The sequence below is a fragment of the Acinonyx jubatus genome, chromosome B1 (assembly GCF_027475565.1).
Source record: "Acinonyx jubatus isolate Ajub_Pintada_27869175 chromosome B1, VMU_Ajub_asm_v1.0, whole genome shotgun sequence".
NCBI lineage: Eukaryota > Metazoa > Chordata > Mammalia > Carnivora > Felidae > Acinonyx > Acinonyx jubatus.
In genome coordinates, this window is record NC_069382.1 from 138604373 (window position 1) to 138624986 (window position 20614).

The following is a 20614-nucleotide window of genomic DNA, read 5'->3' on the forward strand; positions in this document are numbered from 1 at the left end:
ATAGATTTTTTCCTTCTTCTTGGAAAGAAAGGTTTGGAATTGATCTTTCCCTTTTTTAACATTTCTTACTGAGAGGAAATTGACATATAATAAATTACACATATTTAAAGTATGCTTGGGCACATCCATGAAACTATCATCTCAATCAAAATAGTCAACATTTCCATCACCCCAAAAGTTTCTCAACTGACCTTGTATAATCCCTCCGTTCTTCCCGTTCTCATGCCTTACCCTATCCCAAAGAAACAGATCAACTGTTTTCTGTAACTGTAGATTAGTTGGGTTTTCTCTAATTTTTTCATAATTAGAATCATAAGCTATGTATTATTTTATGCCTGCTTTTTTTCACTGGGCATTATTGTTTTGAGATTCATCCGTATTGCAGCATGTACTAATAGTTTGTTCTTTTTTATTGATGACTGGTATTCTATTGTATGGATTTATTACAGTTTGTTTCTCCATTGACCTGTTGATGGACATTTAGGTTATTTCTAGTTTTGTGCTATTGCAAATAAAGCTGTTATGATCATTTGTGCACAAGTCTTGGTATGGGCTTAAGTTTTTATTCTTCTTGGGTAAATCTCTAAGACTGGAATGGGGGGAATGTTAGGGGCATGCTTAACTTTTTAGGAGACTGCCAAACTAAGTGGTAATTTTATATTTCCACTAGCAGTATATGACAGCTCTAGGCTTGATCTTAATGAGCCTTTCCCAAGTCGACCGCTACTAGCAAACACTGAGCACCTACTCCATGTGTAGAACACTGTTTCACACTTGCTTATGTATATTGAGTTGTATATTCTGGGAGGTCAAGGTTGGCATATTACGTCCATTTTTCTAGCTTATGACACGAATAAAATTAGAAAAGCAATGTGGTCTATCCAAGCTCACACAGCTAATAGGAGGGCAGTGCTGGGGCTGGAGCTCAAGGTTGTCCAACTTTAAAGTTTATGCTCGCTAGGAGTACTTTTTGTACAACTCCCCTAACCTTTTCAGGCTAGGTGAGGAGCCTTTTGAATTTTACCCTTATCCTTTAATTTTTTTTTCCCAATATAAAAGTAATACGAGCCTATTAGAGAGAATGTGAAAAACACCGAAAAATAGTGAAAAATCACAAAAGCCACTCGGGAATCTACCTCTGTAATATCACCATTGTAATATTTTTAATTGATTCATTTTTTCTAGAATACTTTCTTGGCTATAACATTTGTCTTGTCCGATATCCCTAACCTAGTGCCAGAGGGTAACGCGCTGCATCTAGAGCATAAGCTTCAAGAGGACGAGGATTTTTGTTGTTTCTTCACTATTGGGCACCTACAATAGTGCCTGGCACACAACAGGTACTCAAAACACGGTTGGTGAATGAATTCAGTTCATCCACTCTAATTCCTATCTAAGAGGTCCTACTGAGCACAGATTTTCAATCTTTATACATGTAAGAAAAAATTCCGGCCTTTGTTAATTGGGCATTGGAAGACCTAAGCTACTCCCCATCAAGATGGTGTTTCCAATAACATATTGTCCCTACTGGCTGTCACAGCAGGTAGTTACTGTTTGAAATATCTTGAAGGCATTTAATCCCATTGAAGGTGTTTTCAGCTACCAACCCGCTGGCTAAACTATGTATCTGGCAGTATTACAGAGACCCACATTAACCCTGTCAGTTTTTCCAATTCCCCTGGAGGGCCAGCACATTAGAGAAAGTTCAGTCCAGGTCAGGGAAGCAGCGTGGGAATAAAGTATCTTTGAAGAAATTGCCTTCCCTTTGCCTCAGCCTTCCTGCTTTCTGCAGAGCTGTGGATAGCTCTGTGACACTTCCTGTGTCCTACCTCAGACTCAGGCTGCGGGGGACTCTCAGCTTCTCTACTTCAGATTTTCTTCAGAGCCTCCGGTCACAGAATGAATTGTATCCCTTTCCTTACCACCGCTCGCCCCCCAATTCATATGAAGTCCTAACCCTCAGTACCTCACAATGTGACCTTTTTTGTAAATAGGATCATTGCAGATGGAAGTAGTTACAATACCATCATTAGAGTGGCCCTAATCCAATCTGATTAATGTGCTTATAAGAGGGGAAAGTTTGTCACAGACATACCCATACAAGGAGCATGCCCTGGGAGCACAAAGACGGCCATCTCTATAAGCTGAGGAGAGAGGACTGGGCCAGATTCTCCCTCACAGCCCTTGGAGGGAATCAACCCTGCTGACAGCATGATCTCAGACCTCCAGCTCCAGATCGTGAGACTTTGTTAAGTCGCCCAGTCTGTGGTACTTTGTGACGGCAGTCTTAAGTGCCCTAACATACCTCTGCTCTTGGGGAGAACCCAAACTAAAGCCATGGGTGCATCCTATTTTGGTTGGTGTCAGGATACTGAGAGAGGGTGAGAGAAAGCGGAAACCACTGAATACCTTTGCTAAAGCATCATCTCTGGGAAGTCTTTCCTGACTCACTACCACACCTCTCTTAGGTGGAACTCGCTGTGCGTTGGCTCTCACTGTCCCGTAATGTTGCTGTCACAGCTACTGAAACGCATTTGCACAGGTTTGTTTACACGTCTCCCACCTCCAAAACAAATTTCCTCCTGCAGCAGCTACTCAGTCAGTGTTTGGTGAAGGTGAGAACCAGTGCTATGCTGGAGACTGCTGTACTCCTCCCTGACTTGAAAAGTACAAATCCTCCCTGTTGGCTAAGCAATTGGATGCCCAGTTAGGGTCTACATTTCCCAGCCACCTCACAGCTTTGTCTGACTACTCTCTGGCCACTGGGATGTGATCAAAATTGATGTGTGTTCTTTCGGTAATATTCCTAAAATAGAAATGGATGTGGGCTCCCCTGGCCTTTGCCTCTTACTGCTGGCTGGGGAATGGCAACAATTACAGTGGTCACCTCAGACAGAGATGGAAGCCTCATATTGAGGATCATGGAGCCACTTTAGGCCATCTGGACTACCTGCCTCCGGATTTTTCTGTGAGAGAAAATGAATTTCTTGTGGAAGGCACTGCAATTTAGAGTCTTTTTGTTCCAGAGACTTAGCTTCTATCCTAATAACTCCTTACTCTGATTTCACAGGAAAACGAGGATCTTTAGGGTCCCTGACATGAGGGGATGGCCCCTCAACCTTGCAAAGGGCACACACGGGCAGGCCCATGTCTGTCTTCTACACAGTCTGTACAGGCATGTGGCTCCCTAGATCTCAGGGGACAAAAATAGGATCTCCACACCTGTCCTGTCTATCCAAAAAGAACAACTCACTGACCAAGACAGACAGTATGAGAATAAGTCCACTTCATAGTTAACCAGTGAAAGGATATCTGCAGGCACTGATGGAAACTGATAATTCCAAGAGGCATCAGTCCCAAAATAGCTCAGTGCCTGCACCACAAGACACTGGCCTAGGAGCTTGCTTCTCGCAAAGCACAAGCCAGCCCACCCCAACTCCTGGTAGATCCATCCGCGCCTACTGAGGCAAAAAGGCAAGGTGCAGAGGCTTTTCTCGAAACTGAGCCAGCTGCCTTAAGAGAGGAATGTAAGATATCAACATGCATTTCCTCTGAAGGGACACCTTTTACATCTAAAGTATCAAATTCATAAAAATATTCTCTCTTAGGGCAGACAGGGAATGTGAGAATTCTGTCTAAATGCTACAGAAATGACTCAGAATGGGGTTGGAGATGTGAGAAGGGGCAGGGAAGCTCTGTTCCATTAGCAATGGGGAGGGGCCCCTAAGGGTAAAGGGGAGGGGGCTGGATCCTCATATCTGGTCCACTGACAGTTTCTAGAAACAGGTGGATGGAGAAAAACTGGCGGGAGTGCGAGTCAAGTGGGTTAGGAAGCCAAGCCTGGTGGAAAAGGGAGGTGAAAGAAGTGTCCTGGGGAAAGGGAGCCCTCCCTCCTTTTGTGGAGGGTACTTTCCCAAGGGAGAAGTATGATCATTAAGAGCCTTTCTCTAAGCAGCACTGGATTGGTCTTGGCAACCAGAATTTAAGCCCAGGGAAGGCTGAGACTGTAAAACCAGAAAAGGAGTCACTGAAGCAGCCTCACACTGAACTCTTGATACAGCCCAGGGTCAGAGAAGAGCGGGGGCTGGGGTTTACCATCAGGAAGGCAGCTCACAGTGCCTTGCATAAGGCTCAGTGCTTTTCAAGCTCTGTACAGTGTGGATGCAGCTGCCTAACACAACAGCCAAGAGTCTGCCCTTTCATCTTTGGAGAGATACAATCAGCAACCTGACAGAATTCTGGCAGAAGCAATTAGCTCATGAATTAGTTATCAAATATCTCCTGCAGCCAAGGTCTTAGGAGTGCTGATGTGCATTCTTCCCCCAGGAACTTTGGGACAAAAGGGTAGGCCATTTGCTTCCATTTGCATTAGGGATTTTTTTTTAATGTTTATTTATTTTTGAGAGAGAGAAAGAGAGAGAGAGAGAGAGAGAGAGAGAGAGAGAGAATGAATGAGCAGGCGAGAGGTAGAGAAAGGGAGACACAGAATCCAAAAGCAGGCTCCAGGCTCTGAGCTGTCAGCACAGAGCCTGATGCGGGGCTCAAACCCACGAACTGTGAGATCATGACTTGAGCTGAAGTCGGACACTTAACTGACTGTACCACCCAGGCACCCCTGCATTAGGTATTTTTGCCAATCTCCCCATCTTCCCCTATGCCCTCCCACCAAAGACTCAACACTTTCCCCTCCACCATCCCCATCACCATGGTGTGCCTTCCCCTCCCATCCTCTGACATCTCTCACCATGGGTCTCCCTCTCATTCTTCCTCTCATTCACCCTGCCCCAGCCACACTGGTCTTGCTGCCTTTGGAACTGGATGTGCCAAAGGCACTGAGCTGATCCCAACTCAAGGTGTTTATACTCACTGACCCCTCTGTCTTGAAAGCCTTTTCCTTACAACATCAGCATGGCTGGCTCCCTCACTCTCCTCAGACCTCTTCTCAAGTGTCATCTTATGTTAGGGAGTCCTTCTTCCCTTACCCCCTTTCTCCCTGCACCCTGGAACATTCTTATTTCTCCCTCTAATACTCATAACCATTGTTATAGGATGCATTTGCTTGCTTGTTTGCTTATGCTCTGACTTTCTGTATTAGAGAGTGAGTAGAATCACAGTGAGTACATCCTCTGTTTTGTCATTCCCCTGGTTGAAAGATTGAAGGCTCTGTAACTTAAAATCCAAAGGAAACCAGTGAAGCTCTAAATCTGCAAATGATCACTGCCTCTATGATGTACGAAATAAAGACACCTCTGCCTTTACATTGTTCAGCAAGCATCTTCAGTGCCTCACATCCATTCGGCCAATTTCTATAGGTTTCCACTCTGAAATTCCTTCTTCCTTCCCTCTCTCCCTCCCTCCCTTCCTTCCACCAACTACTGTCTATTGAATATTTACTGGGTGCCAGGTATTATCGCTGACATCATTCCTACCTTCCTATACCCACTGCTGCCCGTCTGGGTGAAACCTCACTACCGACTATTGAGCCCAAATGTGAAACTTCCAACCCACTATCACTGCCTCCTTTTTCTTTCTTTCACTCATCTGTTAGACATTAGATGAATTTCGCTTTCCTAACCTGCTCAGAATTCTGTAGTAACTCTCTATCGCCTATTGAATTTAATAGGGATTACTTATCCCAGCTTTGAGGACCCTGCATAAAATCTCACTCTGCCCAAGAGCCGCATCTACTCCTGTTTTCAGAGTATATGCTTTAGCTAAACTGGGCCACTCATCATTTTTGGAATGTACCCCCATGCCATTCCCATCTCTGAAAATAACACAATTTCTGTTTGCCCAAAGTCTACCTTCTAAGGGCTCTTTTAAATGCCATCTCTGTGCACCTTCCTACCCAATGTAGCCTCTCCCATTTTTTTAAACATTTATTTACTCATTTTTGAGACAGACTGAACAGGGGAGTGGCAAAGAGAGAGGGAAAGAGAGAGAATCCCAAGCAGGCTCCACACTGTCAGTGCAGAGCCTGATGTGGGGCTTGAATCCATGAATTGTGAGACCATAACCTGAGCCAAAATCAAGAGTCAGATGCTTAACTGACTGAGCCACCCAGGTGCCCTTAGCCTCTCCCATTTTTGAGCTTCTATTACACCAGGTTTATACAACTCTTAAAATACCTGCCATATTCTTCTCTTATATATGGTTATATGCAGAGGTTTCTTATCTCATCCAATAGAGCACACTGGAGGGTGAGGATGCAATGTCCTGTACCGTTTTCTTAGAGAGTGAGGCTGGGATCTCCTATATCTATTTTTCTCTCCTCAGCAGCAGCTAAACTAGAATCTTGCTCTATACACATGCTCACTTGCTATTTCCTGAATTACCTTAAATTTTTTTTTAATGTTTATTTATATTTGAGTGAGAGAGAGAGAAGGACAGAGCATGAGCAGGGGAGGGGCAGAAAGAGAGGGAGACACAGAATTCGAAGCAGGCTCCAGACTCCAACCTGTCAGCACAGACCCTGAGATGGGGCTCAAAGTCATGAACCGTGAGTTAGCGACCTCAGCCAGAGTCAGACGCTTAACTGACTGAGCCATCCAGGCGTTCCTTTCCTGAATTACATTTCCTGGATTAAGCACAGTGCATCACACTGTGCCGGGTGCTCAGACTTTAGAAGAAGAGGGTGCAGTGTTTGCCCTCAAGGAATTGACAATCTAGTTATGGAGACAAGATTGCTTACATAAAATTGCAATTGTTCATTCAGGTTTCAGCAAGAAATTATTGAGTATCTATTGCATGCCAAATGTAATGCAAGGCAGTATATAATGGTCAAAATTCGTAATGCGAAAAGTAAATACTAACAACGGCAAATTCTAGGCATACATGGCTTACCCCCAACGCTTACTAAATCCCAAATTTTGGTTTGATGCAGCAAGAGGCGATAGGCTTACCGGGTGACGCTGCATGCTCTAGATGGCCGAGTTCAGGTTTTCTAGTGATTCTATAGACCAATTCTGCAGGCTTACTCTCCTGGTCCATGGCAGAGAGCTGCAGAGTGGTGATCTTCTTCACCGAGTTCTCATCCAAGACCAGCCCTTTGTTGGTGGTGACGACTGGTGGGGAGTTGTCTTCTGAAAATATCAGAAGTAGTAATTTGAAAGAGGATCCTTTCAGCTTCCTTTCTTCAATTCTGGGCCTAGTGCCCAGGAGTAAAATCAGAATAATCCTTAGGCCTGTCCCTCAGGGAGTGCACCAAGGATCAGCTTCACACAATAGAGGGGACAGTATTCCAGATTCCCATGTGGGCTGGGTAAAGGAAAGGCTCCAGCTTCAAGGTAAGCACAGTGTAGACTATATAACCCCAGAACTGCTGGAATATTTTTAGAAACCCAATGACCCCTTACCCAAAACACTGATGGAAAATGACTGGCCGATCAATGTGTTGCCTTCTCCATCGACCACATCAAATTTAAAAGCAAAGCTCCCACCAGATTCTCCTTTCCCATGACTGTATTCTACCTGGCCTGTAAAAAAGGACAAGAAAATAAAGATTCGCTATTAGTGATTTCTGCCCTTATTTCTGAAGCATGAGGTGGGAATCTGATTGGTATTCACACCAGTGAATCAATTAACACCTTCCTCACTTTGATATTGCTGTAGACATTTTAATCTAAAGTTTTCAGTTCCTCCCTTTTCCCTCCCACTATTGACTTCCTCGTAATAAAAAACACTCTCATAATAAAATCATCCCAAGTAGGACTGCTTTATGGTTGAGGCTTAGCTTTTGTGAAAGATTCTAAGGAAGTCTCATGAGTAACCAGATTAACAAAATTGCCCACATGGAATATGTGCAGCAACAGCACCCACATCATTGGTTATACACCCATGTCACAGGGCAAGGGACACGGAGCCACAGCCCGTATTCCTCCCAGAGCTCATCAATCCCATTTCCCAGTGCAGCTTTAAGTCATTTTTGAAACAACACTGGATATAACCAACCAAAGAGTTAACAGATAAACTCTACATCGAAGTCAAAAGGATCAAAAGGGACAAGCTCAACATCTTACATTTTTGTTCAGGGACAGTCTCACTGCCAAGTACCTAGCAATGTAAATAGAACCAAACATCTGGGGAGAGGTGCCTGGTCTCATTTTTAAAAAGGAGACACTGAGGCAAGGATAAATAAGATATTACTATCCCTTTGTCTATTCCACCCCCTTTGGCAAAGTACAGACAGGTCCAGTGAGAATTTAGCTGCTACCCATTTTGAGTGTTAATGCATGGACAAGACCGTTATTTCCTCTCCTGAGGACATATTTCCACCTCTAAATGGAATTGCACATCATCACATGACTTTGGATTTGGGTTACTTTTTTCCCCCATTACATAACTTTTTTTTTTCTTATACCCCTGGAAGAATTGTACAGTAACTACGTAGCATTTAACACTTATGCTTTTACATTACATCAGCATTTCCTGGAGGAGGGATGAGCTATGTAATCTCCCCCAGGCAGCTCCGATTTATGCCCTTCCATTTTGCTTAGTTCATTAACTTGTGCTCTTTGGGGAGCTAAAAAAGAGATATAAATTGTTCACCTAAGGCAGGCATAATTTTCACCTTAATCCATCCCAATTCACTTCTTTTTCCTTTCTCCCTCTCACGCACACTTTTGAGCATCATAGCAAGTCAAAGTGATTTTTTCTCCCTCCATAATCGCCCCAAATTTCATCAATGCTATGTCAAGGCATGAACACATTTTAGCCAAGAAGGATAGTTTTTTTTTTAAACAAAAAATTGAGGAGACAAGAAAGCATAAATGGAACTATAACTCAGCTCTTATTCAAAACAAAGAGTGCAGTGTGCTGCCATAAGCTACCAGGCATTGAACTCCCATTTTACTACTGTGGGTGGCTCTGTAGAAGTCTGTACAGGCAGAAGTGAGGTAGCTGACCTTGGGTAATGTCAGCCTGGGTGAAACTCCGGATGGGGCCTTTAATGGAGATTTGCTCTCGGTTGTCATGCTTTACTATCTGCAGGCGCCCTGCCCCAGGATCTTCCTTCATGATGTACATCACCTGACGGTCATCTGAGTCAGTATCTGTCACTCTCAAGTGCTGTTCTGTGATGCGTGCCACAGACCCTGGGAGAGAATGGGAGAGGTTAGGTCACTGCCCATCATTGCCTTTGAATAGTATGTCAAGTGATTTGGGGAGGCTAGAGACTAAATTATCACATATTGCCTTGGTTTATGTACCAGGTGCTTGCTTGCCCTTCTTCGTCTCCAGATGCATACATTTTAATTTCCCTAAGTGAAACAGTCCCCACCTCCAGTTTGTTAATCATCACTCTCTCTATGCTCTCTCTACTCCTGTGACCTATCAGTTACCCCTCCCTCAATCTATGTTGTAACTCCCAGATCTATGATGAAACCTGTTTGGACCTAACTTATTTGCTGTCTTATTTTTTATTTTTTTTTAGTGCTTATGTATTTATTTTGAGAGAGAGAGACAGAGAGTGAGCAGTGGAGGGGCACACAGAGAGAGAAAGAGAGAGAATCCCAAGCAGGTGCTGCACTATCAGTATGGAGCCCGATGCAGGGCTCAAACTCATGAACTGTGAGATCATGATCTGAGCCAAAATCAAGAGTCTGACGCTTAGCTGACTAGCCACCCAGGTGTCCTAACGTATTTATTGTCTTCAGGATCACCAAATCATAAGAGACAGCTTCACATAAGCTTACAAATATATCTTGTTGCCATCTCAGACCAAATAGTTAAAATCCATGTTTACAAGGATTACAAATAGGGAGACCCGAGTGCTGGGCCTTGTAAGGCCATGCAGGTGTTGGGGATGGAGGCAAGGCACTTGCCCCTTGCTTTCCTGTCCAGCCATTTTCTCACATTAAAAACAGTAAATTCTGGTATGCAGATCTTAGTCATTCTTGCGTAACACATCCTGGTGTCTGGCTGGGCCCTGAGCATCCTGTGTGTTCTCGCTGGGTAATGCCAACAGTGCAAGGCCTAACCATTCTCTCCTCAGGCCATTCTCAGCAAGTGGCCCTGAGGGATGAAGTGGCATCCTCCTCTGGGACAAAGATCAGGCTTTCTTACTGTCACTACAAGGTGGGGTGGGGGGATGCCAGGCTCCATGCTCCTCTTCTATAATGCATCCATTGCATGTGAAGGCACCCATCTGGGCCTTCTGCGTCACCTCCACCAGACTTGGAGTGCAGAGGGAGACAAGTGCAGAGTGCAGACTTACCGATGGCAATGCTTCCGGTTATGCTGTGAGTAACAAAGCACTCAGTCTCTGACCGAGGAGCCTCAAGTGTTCTATCAGCACTCACGAAACGGTAACAGGCTAACTCACTAGCTTATAAATAGGGTAAAGGTAAATCTCAGACCTAATAATTGGGACTTTTGGGAATCTCCAGAGTTTCAAATACCAGTATGCCATATAGTTTTCACTACAAAATACATGTGGGGCACCTGGGTGGCTCAGTTGGTTGAGAGCCCAACTGAGGCTCAGGTCATAATCTGGCGGTTCATGAGTTCAAGACCCACACTGGGCTCTCTGCTGTCAGTGCAGAGCCTGCTTCGGATGCTCTGCCCTGTCTCTCTGCCCCTCCCCATCTTGCATTCTCTCAAAATTAAATAGACATTATATACATATATGAGGAGTAGGAAAAAAAAAAACCAGGACCCCACCCAGGGTGATGCAGATGTTTTGTGGGCAAAAGGCCCACTCTCTAATTCAGCAACCCCCTACTGCAACTGACTTTGAGACTGACACGTGTCCCAGGTCCTTCAGTGCAGCTTATGTGTAGGCAAAATTGTGAAGTTAGACCCTAGGATACTATATCTAATGATTCTCAATTATTTTCATAATCTCTTTTGGTGTATGATAATTTCCCCAATTGCCCCCCATGCCTCCCCACCCACTTATTTTTTTTTTTTAATGAGTATCTTGAGAATTCTGCTTGAGTTTTTTTGTTGTTATTGCTGTTTTGTTTTTTTCTGTGGGATTGGTTGGGCAGTGGCCCTGTTCTAAGAAACCTGGTCCTATGAGTAGCTGGATACATTAAGGTTTCTGAGGGTCTTGGACGTACTATAAGTTCTTCTTAATCTTTTCTTGAATTCAAAGACAAAGGTATCTGGTCCAAAGAATTTAAGAGATCTACATTAGTCAATCATAACTCTTAGTGTCCTTAAAAGAATAGTTCTCCCCACCTCCAGTCTCCCTGAGTTCTGAATGCCTACTTCACTATCCTCCCACAGAACAAACGTGCACACAGACAAGGAAGAAATAAGGACAGAGGGACCACAGCCACTCTCTTCCATTCCTGTGGTACCTGCTGAGAGTTGAAGGACTCGGTTTACAGCCAAGTGGGGGGCGCTGCTTGTAGGCAGCTCTATGTATATCTCCATCCTCCCTGTGTCCATGTGGAGGCCATCCGTGAGGGAGAACCGGAACTCATCCACTGCCACACCGGGACCACCAGGCATGTACCCGACCAGTCCAGCCAGGATGTCCTGGTAGGTGAAGGAGGAGCCCTGAGCTAAAACCCTCCCGTTCTTCAGAGGCTCAGAAGCAGTTTGCCTCCAGAGCAGACGACCTGAGGAAAAAGTAAAGAAAAACAAAGAAAAAGTGGTAGAATACATATGGCGCCAAAACTTGGCTTGGCTTTGTCAACTAGTATGAGCCTGGGTAAGATGTCAAGCACCTCAGAGGCTCTTGGTGTCACACGCACATAAATGACCAACAACTCAGAATTTTCTAAATATTTAAGCACAGGGTGCTGCCCTGTGGCCTCATCTACAAATAAATATGATAAAATCCTCCTTTTCCTGTTTAAAAATCTCTTAAGGAGACACAACGGATGTGGTAATACAGTGGCTTAGAAGTCAAGTCTCCCTCCATGAATTCAAACTCACGCCACTATTTAAACCTTATTTTTCCCTTCTACAAAGTGAAATTAGCACTCGTCACTTGCTGCCTTCCTTCTGGGGCATCTGGGATGGGAGAAGGGACTGTGTTTTCAATTCCATTTAAATTCAGAAAGACACAAGACATCTTTGGGTGGAGGCATCTTTTTCTGTCTTCAAGGGTCATGTGTATCACAATGGGACAGTTAAAGTGCTTCATTAAAGAAAGTGAAAGTGAAGGAAGGGACGATAAAATGCAATGACCAACAGACTCTTCTATTAACCTTCCATCAACAGCAACAACTTCATCTTTAAAAGACCAAGAGTGTTATGATACACTAGGATACCACGTGGGAGATGAAAGTTCCAGAGCTTTAGCTAGTACCAGAGGGATGGCACTTAGAAAACAAGTAGGTAAAAGATTCCCATGGTGGTTTTTACCTCTGGTTTAATCAGGAAAAGTGCTTTCTTTGCAAAAGGACCAAGCTCATAAAGACACCTAGCACACCTCTAACCTGAAGCGCATACCTTGTGCAATTAATATCAAGGTGGCCATGCTGTTCCTTGCATGAGATGGCCCAGGATTAACAAGCAATGAAGCCCTACTCTGATAAGAGGACTCTAAACCCATTTTGCCTGAGGTTATACAGGCAAGCAGGAAAAGAGCTGAAATTGAATTTCAGATACACCAATTACCTAGGATTCAGGCTTTTAGAGCAACTGGTGTCAACTGTGACCCCAAGAATATTGGCTAGCTGTGAATCTGATTATACTTTGATGCAAAGAATGGACTATGTACAGGTGAGGTGGAGGAATAACCAACAGAAATCTACATGTTTATTCTAACAACCTGTTGGGTATCTCAATTAAGAAGCTCGCCATAGCAGTTGTGTCCTACCGTGGTCAGGCTTTTTTGTCAATACGAAAACCAGCTCATTATCCGGAGTGTCCAGATCTTGCAGGCTCAAAGAAGAATTGCTTATCACCACTCCCGAGCTGAGCTGCACACCAAGGGGCCGCAAGGTCATCCTGGGAGGCTCATCGTTCTTCCTCTGATTAAAGTATAAAATATCAGGTCTCACACAGATATTGGTTTAAGAAGAAAGAAAATGTATCTTATTCAGAGAAAGTAACATATTCACACCAACTTTCACTATTGAAATAGCATGTCATGTGTCACAATCTTTAATTCCCCATCAAAATGGTTAGTTGGGAAAGACAGCAAACCACACAAGCAAAATGTCTCCTTGAAAAGAAACTGACGTTCTACAGAAATCGCCTTGGATGCTTTCCACAGGTACAATGATCATGGTTTTCATGGACATGTGGTTGGAGAAGTGCAAGCATATTTGGGGGACAAAATAACACATTCTTTGAAATCAGAACTGTCTTGGAAAGCCCCAAAATACCACAGTACTGTAGGAGGCCATCATATTTAAAAGTGTGAGTCTCTCAGAGTCTCCCTGACCCTGTGCCAGCCCCGCTTTACGATTCCTGAAGGGTAGGGTATTGAGGATATTTTCCCAAGGCAGAGGGTATTCCATGCTGAGTTTTATCTTTTATCTTTCTCTCTCCCCGGGCTGGTAGAGCAAGCTATGTAATTGCTCAAACGAGAATAAATACAGCATCAAAGGACACATTTCTTTGATGTTACAATTTAACGAATAAATGCATTAAAACATAAGAAAAGGCAAATATGTATCTAGAACTACATATAATAATTTCAGGGAAAAATAGGCATATGTTAGTTTTTGTCTAAATATGAGATTGCCAGGGTTTCTCTTGTATGACCCTCACAAACTGCTCTTACACAGAATGAATACATTTTACCCTGAAGTGAAAATTCAGATTTCCAAGTCAGACCATCCCCAAATGCCATCCTTAATTCTACAAGTTTCCTAAAGGTCAGGGTTATATTTTTAAATTGACCTCTAAAACTGAAGGTCAAATGGAATCTTTTTTGCTTTTCAGTTCATATAGAGCTATCTAATCATGGGATATTGTCATCAAAGGCCCAACTTTTCCAACTTCAAAGTCTTTACCTCAATGGTGATATTGATGCTGTGGATCTCTGAACGACTGTTTCCATCACTTACATAAAAACTAAAAATGTCATGGGTTGGCTCAATGCTTTCATGAACACTTTGAAAGTAGTAAATGTAGTTTTCCAGGACATCTTGAATAGGGAATGATGCCTCCAGGTCACTGGTGGTTCCAGGGCCAAAACGATCACCTGCATCAACATCAAGAGAGAACTTTTACCTTGATCCCTCAATTCCTGCTTACTAGGCTGAACTAGAAAACATGACACTATTATCAACAAAAGATGAAAATTCATTAGAGGATAAAAATGGAGAATGGAAAGGGCACAAGACTAGCAATATAAGACTTGGGGTTTGATCCCTGTTTCCCTCCTATTCCTCATCTATACATGGTTATATTTGCCCTGCTGTTTCCACAGGGAATCAAATGAGATAATATGCATGAAAGCACTCAGAATGTTATTATTTTACATAGCAAGAATCAGGTTGTTTTGTTAGAAATCTGTGATAAAGTAAATCCTGGGGCAAGTAACGATACAATAGCAAAGGTTCTACCTTAAGCCTTAGTCAATTTCAAAACCACTATGCCTAGCACATCCTGCAAGAGGAAGCCTCCTTCTCTATATAAAAAAAGGCTAACTCTATACCTTTTTATCTAAGAAACCTCCCCTTGGGTCAGAGCTTAGACCCTGGGATGGTACACCAGGGCTACTGTGATGCTCGGGGACCATTCAGAGCTTAGGTGCCATTCAGCGACTGAGATTCTCAAGTATCATTCAGAGCTCCAGAGATAGAGCAGGTTCTGGTTAACTCTACTTTTCATACCAACCCCAACCAAACACTGGAAAAGGGCAAGAGGGAGAGTAAGCACTGTCTACATGACAGATGACTTGTCTCTTTTTTGGTGTGAGTCTCTCTAACTGGTTGATTTTAAACTGTTACCACATTTTCTTCTAAAGAGAGGAGAAAAAGAAAAGAAATCCCTGTGTCTTCAAACATTCCCTGGATACACATCAACAAAGAAAAGTGTATATAGAAGATCTCAAAACAACAAGGCTTTCTTTTTCTCTCTTCCATGGCCCTTTGCAAAGATCAGGTCATAAATCAAAAGGCCATTGACTTCCTGAATTATAGATGGTATCATTTTTTTTTTGTTAACCTCCCAACAGAAAGACTAGGAATGAAAATGTTTTATTTGTAATTTGTTTGAAGAGCTCAGGACATTTGTTTCTTCTTCAATGACATGAATTTTCTTAGATTTTACCCATCAGTTTAATTCTTCTTGACATCAGAAGCATAACATAGGAGAGTCTAAGTGACCAGTGACCTGATAATCCCTAGGACATACAGTTCAGTGTTTCCAGAAGGAAGTGCTGTATGTAATTCCTTCAAATTTTTATTTTCCATTTACATTGATCACTACAAATAAAATAAAGGTGGCTTCTCTATTTGGGTCAAAGAGCCTAAGCAAACTAAATGATGCCTAAATATATACTCAAATAGAGTAATGACTTCTTTTCTGTCATTGGAAAACATGCTGTTCAACAAGTGAATCTGTCAGTGAAGCTTTAAGCACCAATCCTTCCAAGTTTTAAAACTGCACCTTCTAGGGGCACTTGGCTGGCTCAGTTGGTACAACATCTCACTCTTGATATCAGGGTCGTGGGTTTGAGTCCCGTGTTGGGCATGGAGCTTACTTTAAAAAAAATTTTTTTTAATTGCATCTTCTGTTTTTTCATGTAAAATCATTCTCATTTTGCTTCCTTGCCTTCTTAAGCAGAATATACTATGCACAAATTAAACAGTTCTCAATGCATGCAGGCTATCATTATCAGCATTTATTACTGCCTTGTGCTGGAACACAGTCTTGTGTGCCCTAGAGGCAATGAAGGTGGGTACTGTTCTGTTTGTGTTGGTACTAAATGAATGTAGAGCCCATGCTGTAGGATTTTATACCTAACAATATAATTATTGTTCCTTCCCGTCTTGCCGGTAAGAAGTTAAAATTGCTTCCAATATTTTTAAAAAGGCATTAGGCTAATCTGTTGGATTCTGAATCTAGGGAGCTAGTTTCATATATACAAAACAGGCTCAGTTCTGAACACCCATGGAGCAAAGGCTGGAGTCCTTAAATTGTCTTGGGATAATTATTTGTACCTCTCACCCCCCACCCCCCACCATCGTTTCCTTACTTCCAGGCTCATACTAATGTAGAGCAGTGATTCTCCAGGCATCTTCCTGGGTCAACAGCAGTGGCATCACCTATGAGCTGGGGGGAAATGCAAATGCAAGGGCCTCACCAGCCTCTGCAAACAGGAACTCTGAGCTTGCTGCTCAGGAAACCGTTTTCACGAGCCCTCCAGGTGAGTCTTATACACAGTAAGGTTTGAGAATCACTTTTTAGAGAGGTGAGGCTTGCCAGAAATTTAACTTCTACATCAGTGACATACTCCTCTGCATGCATTCCAGGTTAACGTAAAACTGTTAGGAAGGCTTAATAAGAAACCACCCGGAGAGAAGAGAAGTGCAAAGGGGCAACTACCGTTTCATGGTTTCCCACCTTTGCCCATGCTCTTCCCTCTGCCCACAGTGAGACTCCCACGAACCCTTCAAGTTCTAGTGCACATGTCACTTCCTCAGCCTTTTCTGCCATCTCAGGCAAAATTAATCGTTTTGCCCTATGTACCTTCTCAGAGTTTGCCCCTCTCCCTGTCCCAGCATTTTATTTATTGTGATTCATCAGTCTTCATATCTGTCTCCCTCTCAAGGCAGGGTCTATGACTCATCTTTACATCCTTTGTATCTAGCACATACGTTTGTTGAGATAAATCAAATTGAGGGATAAACAAACTACGTACATACAATGAAAGACAAGATGGGGAAAGGACCTGAGATTTTCTACAGGAAAACACGGCCACTGCTAAAGGGACTTCTGGTAACCAGGCTCAGATCCCAGGCAACATGCTGGCCACAGACACCTTCAGTGAAAGGCCTCTCCATGGGAGCTGCTAGCTGCACACCAATTAGAGCCAAGCGCTGGCATTCAGGATTCTCACTGCAGAGGCAGAAACACAGTAACCTGCCAGGAGCTGTCTCAACTGCCAGTCACCTGGGTCTCAGAGGGCCTGTGGACAGCACACGCCTGCTTGCCTCTCCTTCCTTGTGATAACTATCAAGGGCGGTGGGTCCAGGGCAGATGGTGGAGGGGGAGGGATGTTGAGGAGAGGGTCACAGATAGACAAGCATGCATTTCAATTCATGCCATATCTTTAAAAGGAGCTGGGACATAAACTATGGTTCAGCTAAACCGCAGCCACTTCACAATGAAAAGACAGGAATTTCGTTGACACTCAGTTCTGAGTGTCTCTCCATCCCCATTGCACACACTACAGATCTTCCACCCTGCTCTATTTTTTTGTCATAGCCTGACTTACCTCCTAGCATCTTACACAATCTTCTCATTGGTGAGGCTTCGTATCTGTCTCCCCCTACCAGGATCTAAGGCAACATGAAGGTAGGGGTTTCTATCTGTTTTGTTTACTGATATACCCCTAGTACTTAAAAAGTGCCTGACACACAGAAAATGCTCGGTAAATTTCTGAGTGAATGAAAGCTTCCTTCTTCCCATTTCCTTGAAATGGATCCATTCCTCTGTTAGTCCTTCACCTCCAGGTTTAGCTAAAGTCAGTTACCTCCTTCCACCGTCCCTTCTTTCTAGGTCCAGAATAATTCTACAGCAAAACTACTGCTGGTACCTGTTCCCGTGTTCTCAATGCAGCCATATTTGGGCAGAGCACTTAGTTTAATGATGGCGTCTCCCTGGAGGTTGTCCTGATCGTCGGCAGCAAAGAAATGGTGAAATGAGAGTGGGGCTCTCCCTCCCTCGTCCACCTAAGAAAGAAAATATTGTACAGTCCTTGGGCGGTTGCACAGAACTGCAGTAAAAAGAACTGAATTGAAAAGTGCTGCCTGGGGTGACCTTCCAGCACCAATTCCACTTCTTTGATGAGGCAGAATCTCTACAGACGAGATGAAGAATGTGCATGATGCTGGAGCCAGGCCTCTCAAAGCTACACTCAGACACTATGACTTCTGTGTCTCCCTTCAAAGTTGTGCTTCCTTCAGTGATGGATCTTGGTTATAAAGCAGCTCTAGCCCATTCCAATCACCCACCTCGGCACAGCAGGATGGCTGCCTTTCTTCCCTATCAACATTCAAAAGCCCGCAGCTAGAGAATGATCCATCCTGTTCTCCCTCAGATACTGTGAGGGCGACTGTCCCACAGGTGCTCCCACCCAGGATAAAAGTCCCACTTCTCCCCTTACAGGATATATTGGTAGGTGTGCAGGAAGAAAGGTCTCACCATACCTGAAAGCAAGGGCTGATCTTAATGTTAAAGAGGCAAATAAATCAGCATAAGTAAAAGCAGCTGCTTGAACTAACTTTTTCTTTTAGGGCCCTGTTTTGTATGCTAACTCTGCAACCTGTCCCTGGTGTTTTTTGCTAGCCTCCTGGACATGACTGAGCCATTTCACTTTGAATAATTCTTGGCCTCATGTAGGGAGATCTACAAGATACAAAGTAGAAGGTCATCCTGACGCTGGGAATGGAGAAGGTCCACATGGGTTCCCCAAGGTATGGAATATCAAAGCCATTTAAAAACAACTCAGTTTTATGAGTATCATTTGCTTGACAAAACCAGAAAAATTCCTGCATTTTTGGCATTATGGTATGTACACAGAGCAGGCCAAGGAAACTGAATTAACTCTTATGGAATCCCTACCATGTGTTGTTATGTACCGGGGGCTTTTATATGTTATTCTGTTAACCATCAGAGCAATCCTCTATATAACAGGAGTAGTTATATTTTAAAGATGAGGAAATGGAAGCTAAGAAATATGTAATTAATTAGACCGGGGTCACTCAGCTAGTAAGTAACAGAACCAGCACTTGAACTCGGGTCTGGGTGACCTCATGATTGGGATATGTCATATGGCCTCCATCCCCCCCACACTCAAGGAACTGTAAATAATATTTACAGTGATTAATATTGACTTAAGAAGTGACTTGGGGACATTGTCCATATCCCCATATTTTAGTTCTTACAGACATTAGATGATTAACTCCTAAAAGATATATTACATTTATAATTTCACTCCCACTACTTCACACATCTAGCATAATATACAAAATATTACACATGTCTAGCATTTATGCCTAGCACATAAATAGTTTTGACTAAATAATACATAGTTATTTGACCTTCTGCATATAATTTTTTCATACTTTTTGAAAAAACTCATGATTAAAAACTGCATATCTTGACAGTATTGGCTAGATACTTTGGGGGAAGAACTTGGCAGCCAGTTCAGGTAGAAATCCTGTATTTACATCAGCACAGATTCCAGTTCTCTATAACACTCATTGTTCATTGATCTGAGAATTGTTTACCGTGATAAGGTCAGCGAAAGCAATGACTGGAGGTGGATTCTCAACAGGAGTGATAGTGATGGTAAACATCTGATTGTCTAGATGGTTGTGGTCCATATCAGAGACAGAGAAATGGAAGCTATCAGTAACCAGATTACCATCAGTCTCATACACAGCTGAATACCTACAGAGGTAAGGACAAGAATCAAATGAATGAGCTACATGACAAGCCAGGTAAGATGATTGCATCTTTGTTTAAAACTGGAACAATATAGGGGCGCCTGGGTGGATCAGTTGGTTAAGCATCCAACTTCAGCTCAGGTCATTATCTCTTAGTCCATGAGTTCGAGCCCCTCGTCGGGCTCTGTGCTGACAGCTCAGAGCCTGGACCTTGCTTCAGATTCTGTGTCTCCCTCTCTCTCTGTCCCTCCTCCCCCCCCCCTTCTCTCCAAAATAAATAAACATTAAAAAAATGAAGCAATATAATCTTTCAAGGGAGCTATGGGTTAGTTGCTTAAATGTTTTAATACAATTTTTAAAAATTCTGTCAAGTAATACAAAGTGGTTATATACCTAATTTTCTTGTTGTTGATGTCTTCCATTGTGAAATTGGAAACCTCCGAGAGCTCTTCCACTTCAGGTCCTGACATTCTTAAGAGGGCACCATACATGGGCAGAGAATTTAACTGAATCCAGATCTCTGGGTCAGGGGAAGAATCATCCTAATCAGGCAAATATGAGGCAAGACATGAACACACATTTATAGGAATAAATGCTTCTAGTAGTTAAAAATCACATGTGCTTCCTTCTCTGCCAATTGGAAAAGTCTCTTTCCCTTTGTGATAAAGCAACACCACTTTGAAGTGCTTGAAAATCCTAGTATCTATTCCTCGTAAAATGCCTCTTTGATAATGTCTTCTTTCAAGACTAGCTTATGATAATAATGGGGAAATGCCCTTTAGGTATGTGGCATAAAACAAAGAGATGCCCTATTGTTATTATAAGGGCCACATGGGGTTTCATTGCCATTACAAGCATCTAGTGAAGAACAAAACATGGTCAGAGATAGAAAGTCATCTCTCTATAAACATGGTTGTAGGCTTCTTTTAAGAGTTTCAAAGGACAGTTTGCTTTTTAGACAGAGTTAAAATTCTATTATAACATATAATACAATGATAAATATAATTCTGTGGAACAGAAAGAAGGGAAGTTATTTAGCTTAGTCAATGACTCACTTTAAGTAATATTTGACATGTAAAAAGTTT

General features: G+C 42.9%; 1 protein-coding gene across 2 annotated transcripts in view; it reads right to left on the minus strand.

The window, feature by feature from the left end:
• Window positions 1–20614, minus strand: part of FRAS1 (Fraser extracellular matrix complex subunit 1) — a 420203-nt gene that overhangs the window by 70642 nt on the left and 328947 nt on the right. For both annotated transcript variants that reach the window (XM_053217214.1, XM_027058965.2), the window contains 9 exons: window positions 19923–20071; window positions 19371–19533; window positions 17675–17810; window positions 13920–14110; window positions 12776–12929; window positions 11304–11567; window positions 8904–9092; window positions 7356–7475; window positions 6903–7082 (listed from right to left, as the gene is read on the minus strand). In XM_053217214.1, coding sequence (XP_053073189.1) covers window positions 6903–7082; window positions 7356–7475; window positions 8904–9092; window positions 11304–11567; window positions 12776–12929; window positions 13920–14110; window positions 17675–17810; window positions 19371–19533; window positions 19923–20071 — 1546 coding nt within the window. The remainder of the gene's footprint in view (window positions 1–6902; window positions 7083–7355; window positions 7476–8903; window positions 9093–11303; window positions 11568–12775; window positions 12930–13919; window positions 14111–17674; window positions 17811–19370; window positions 19534–19922; window positions 20072–20614) is intronic.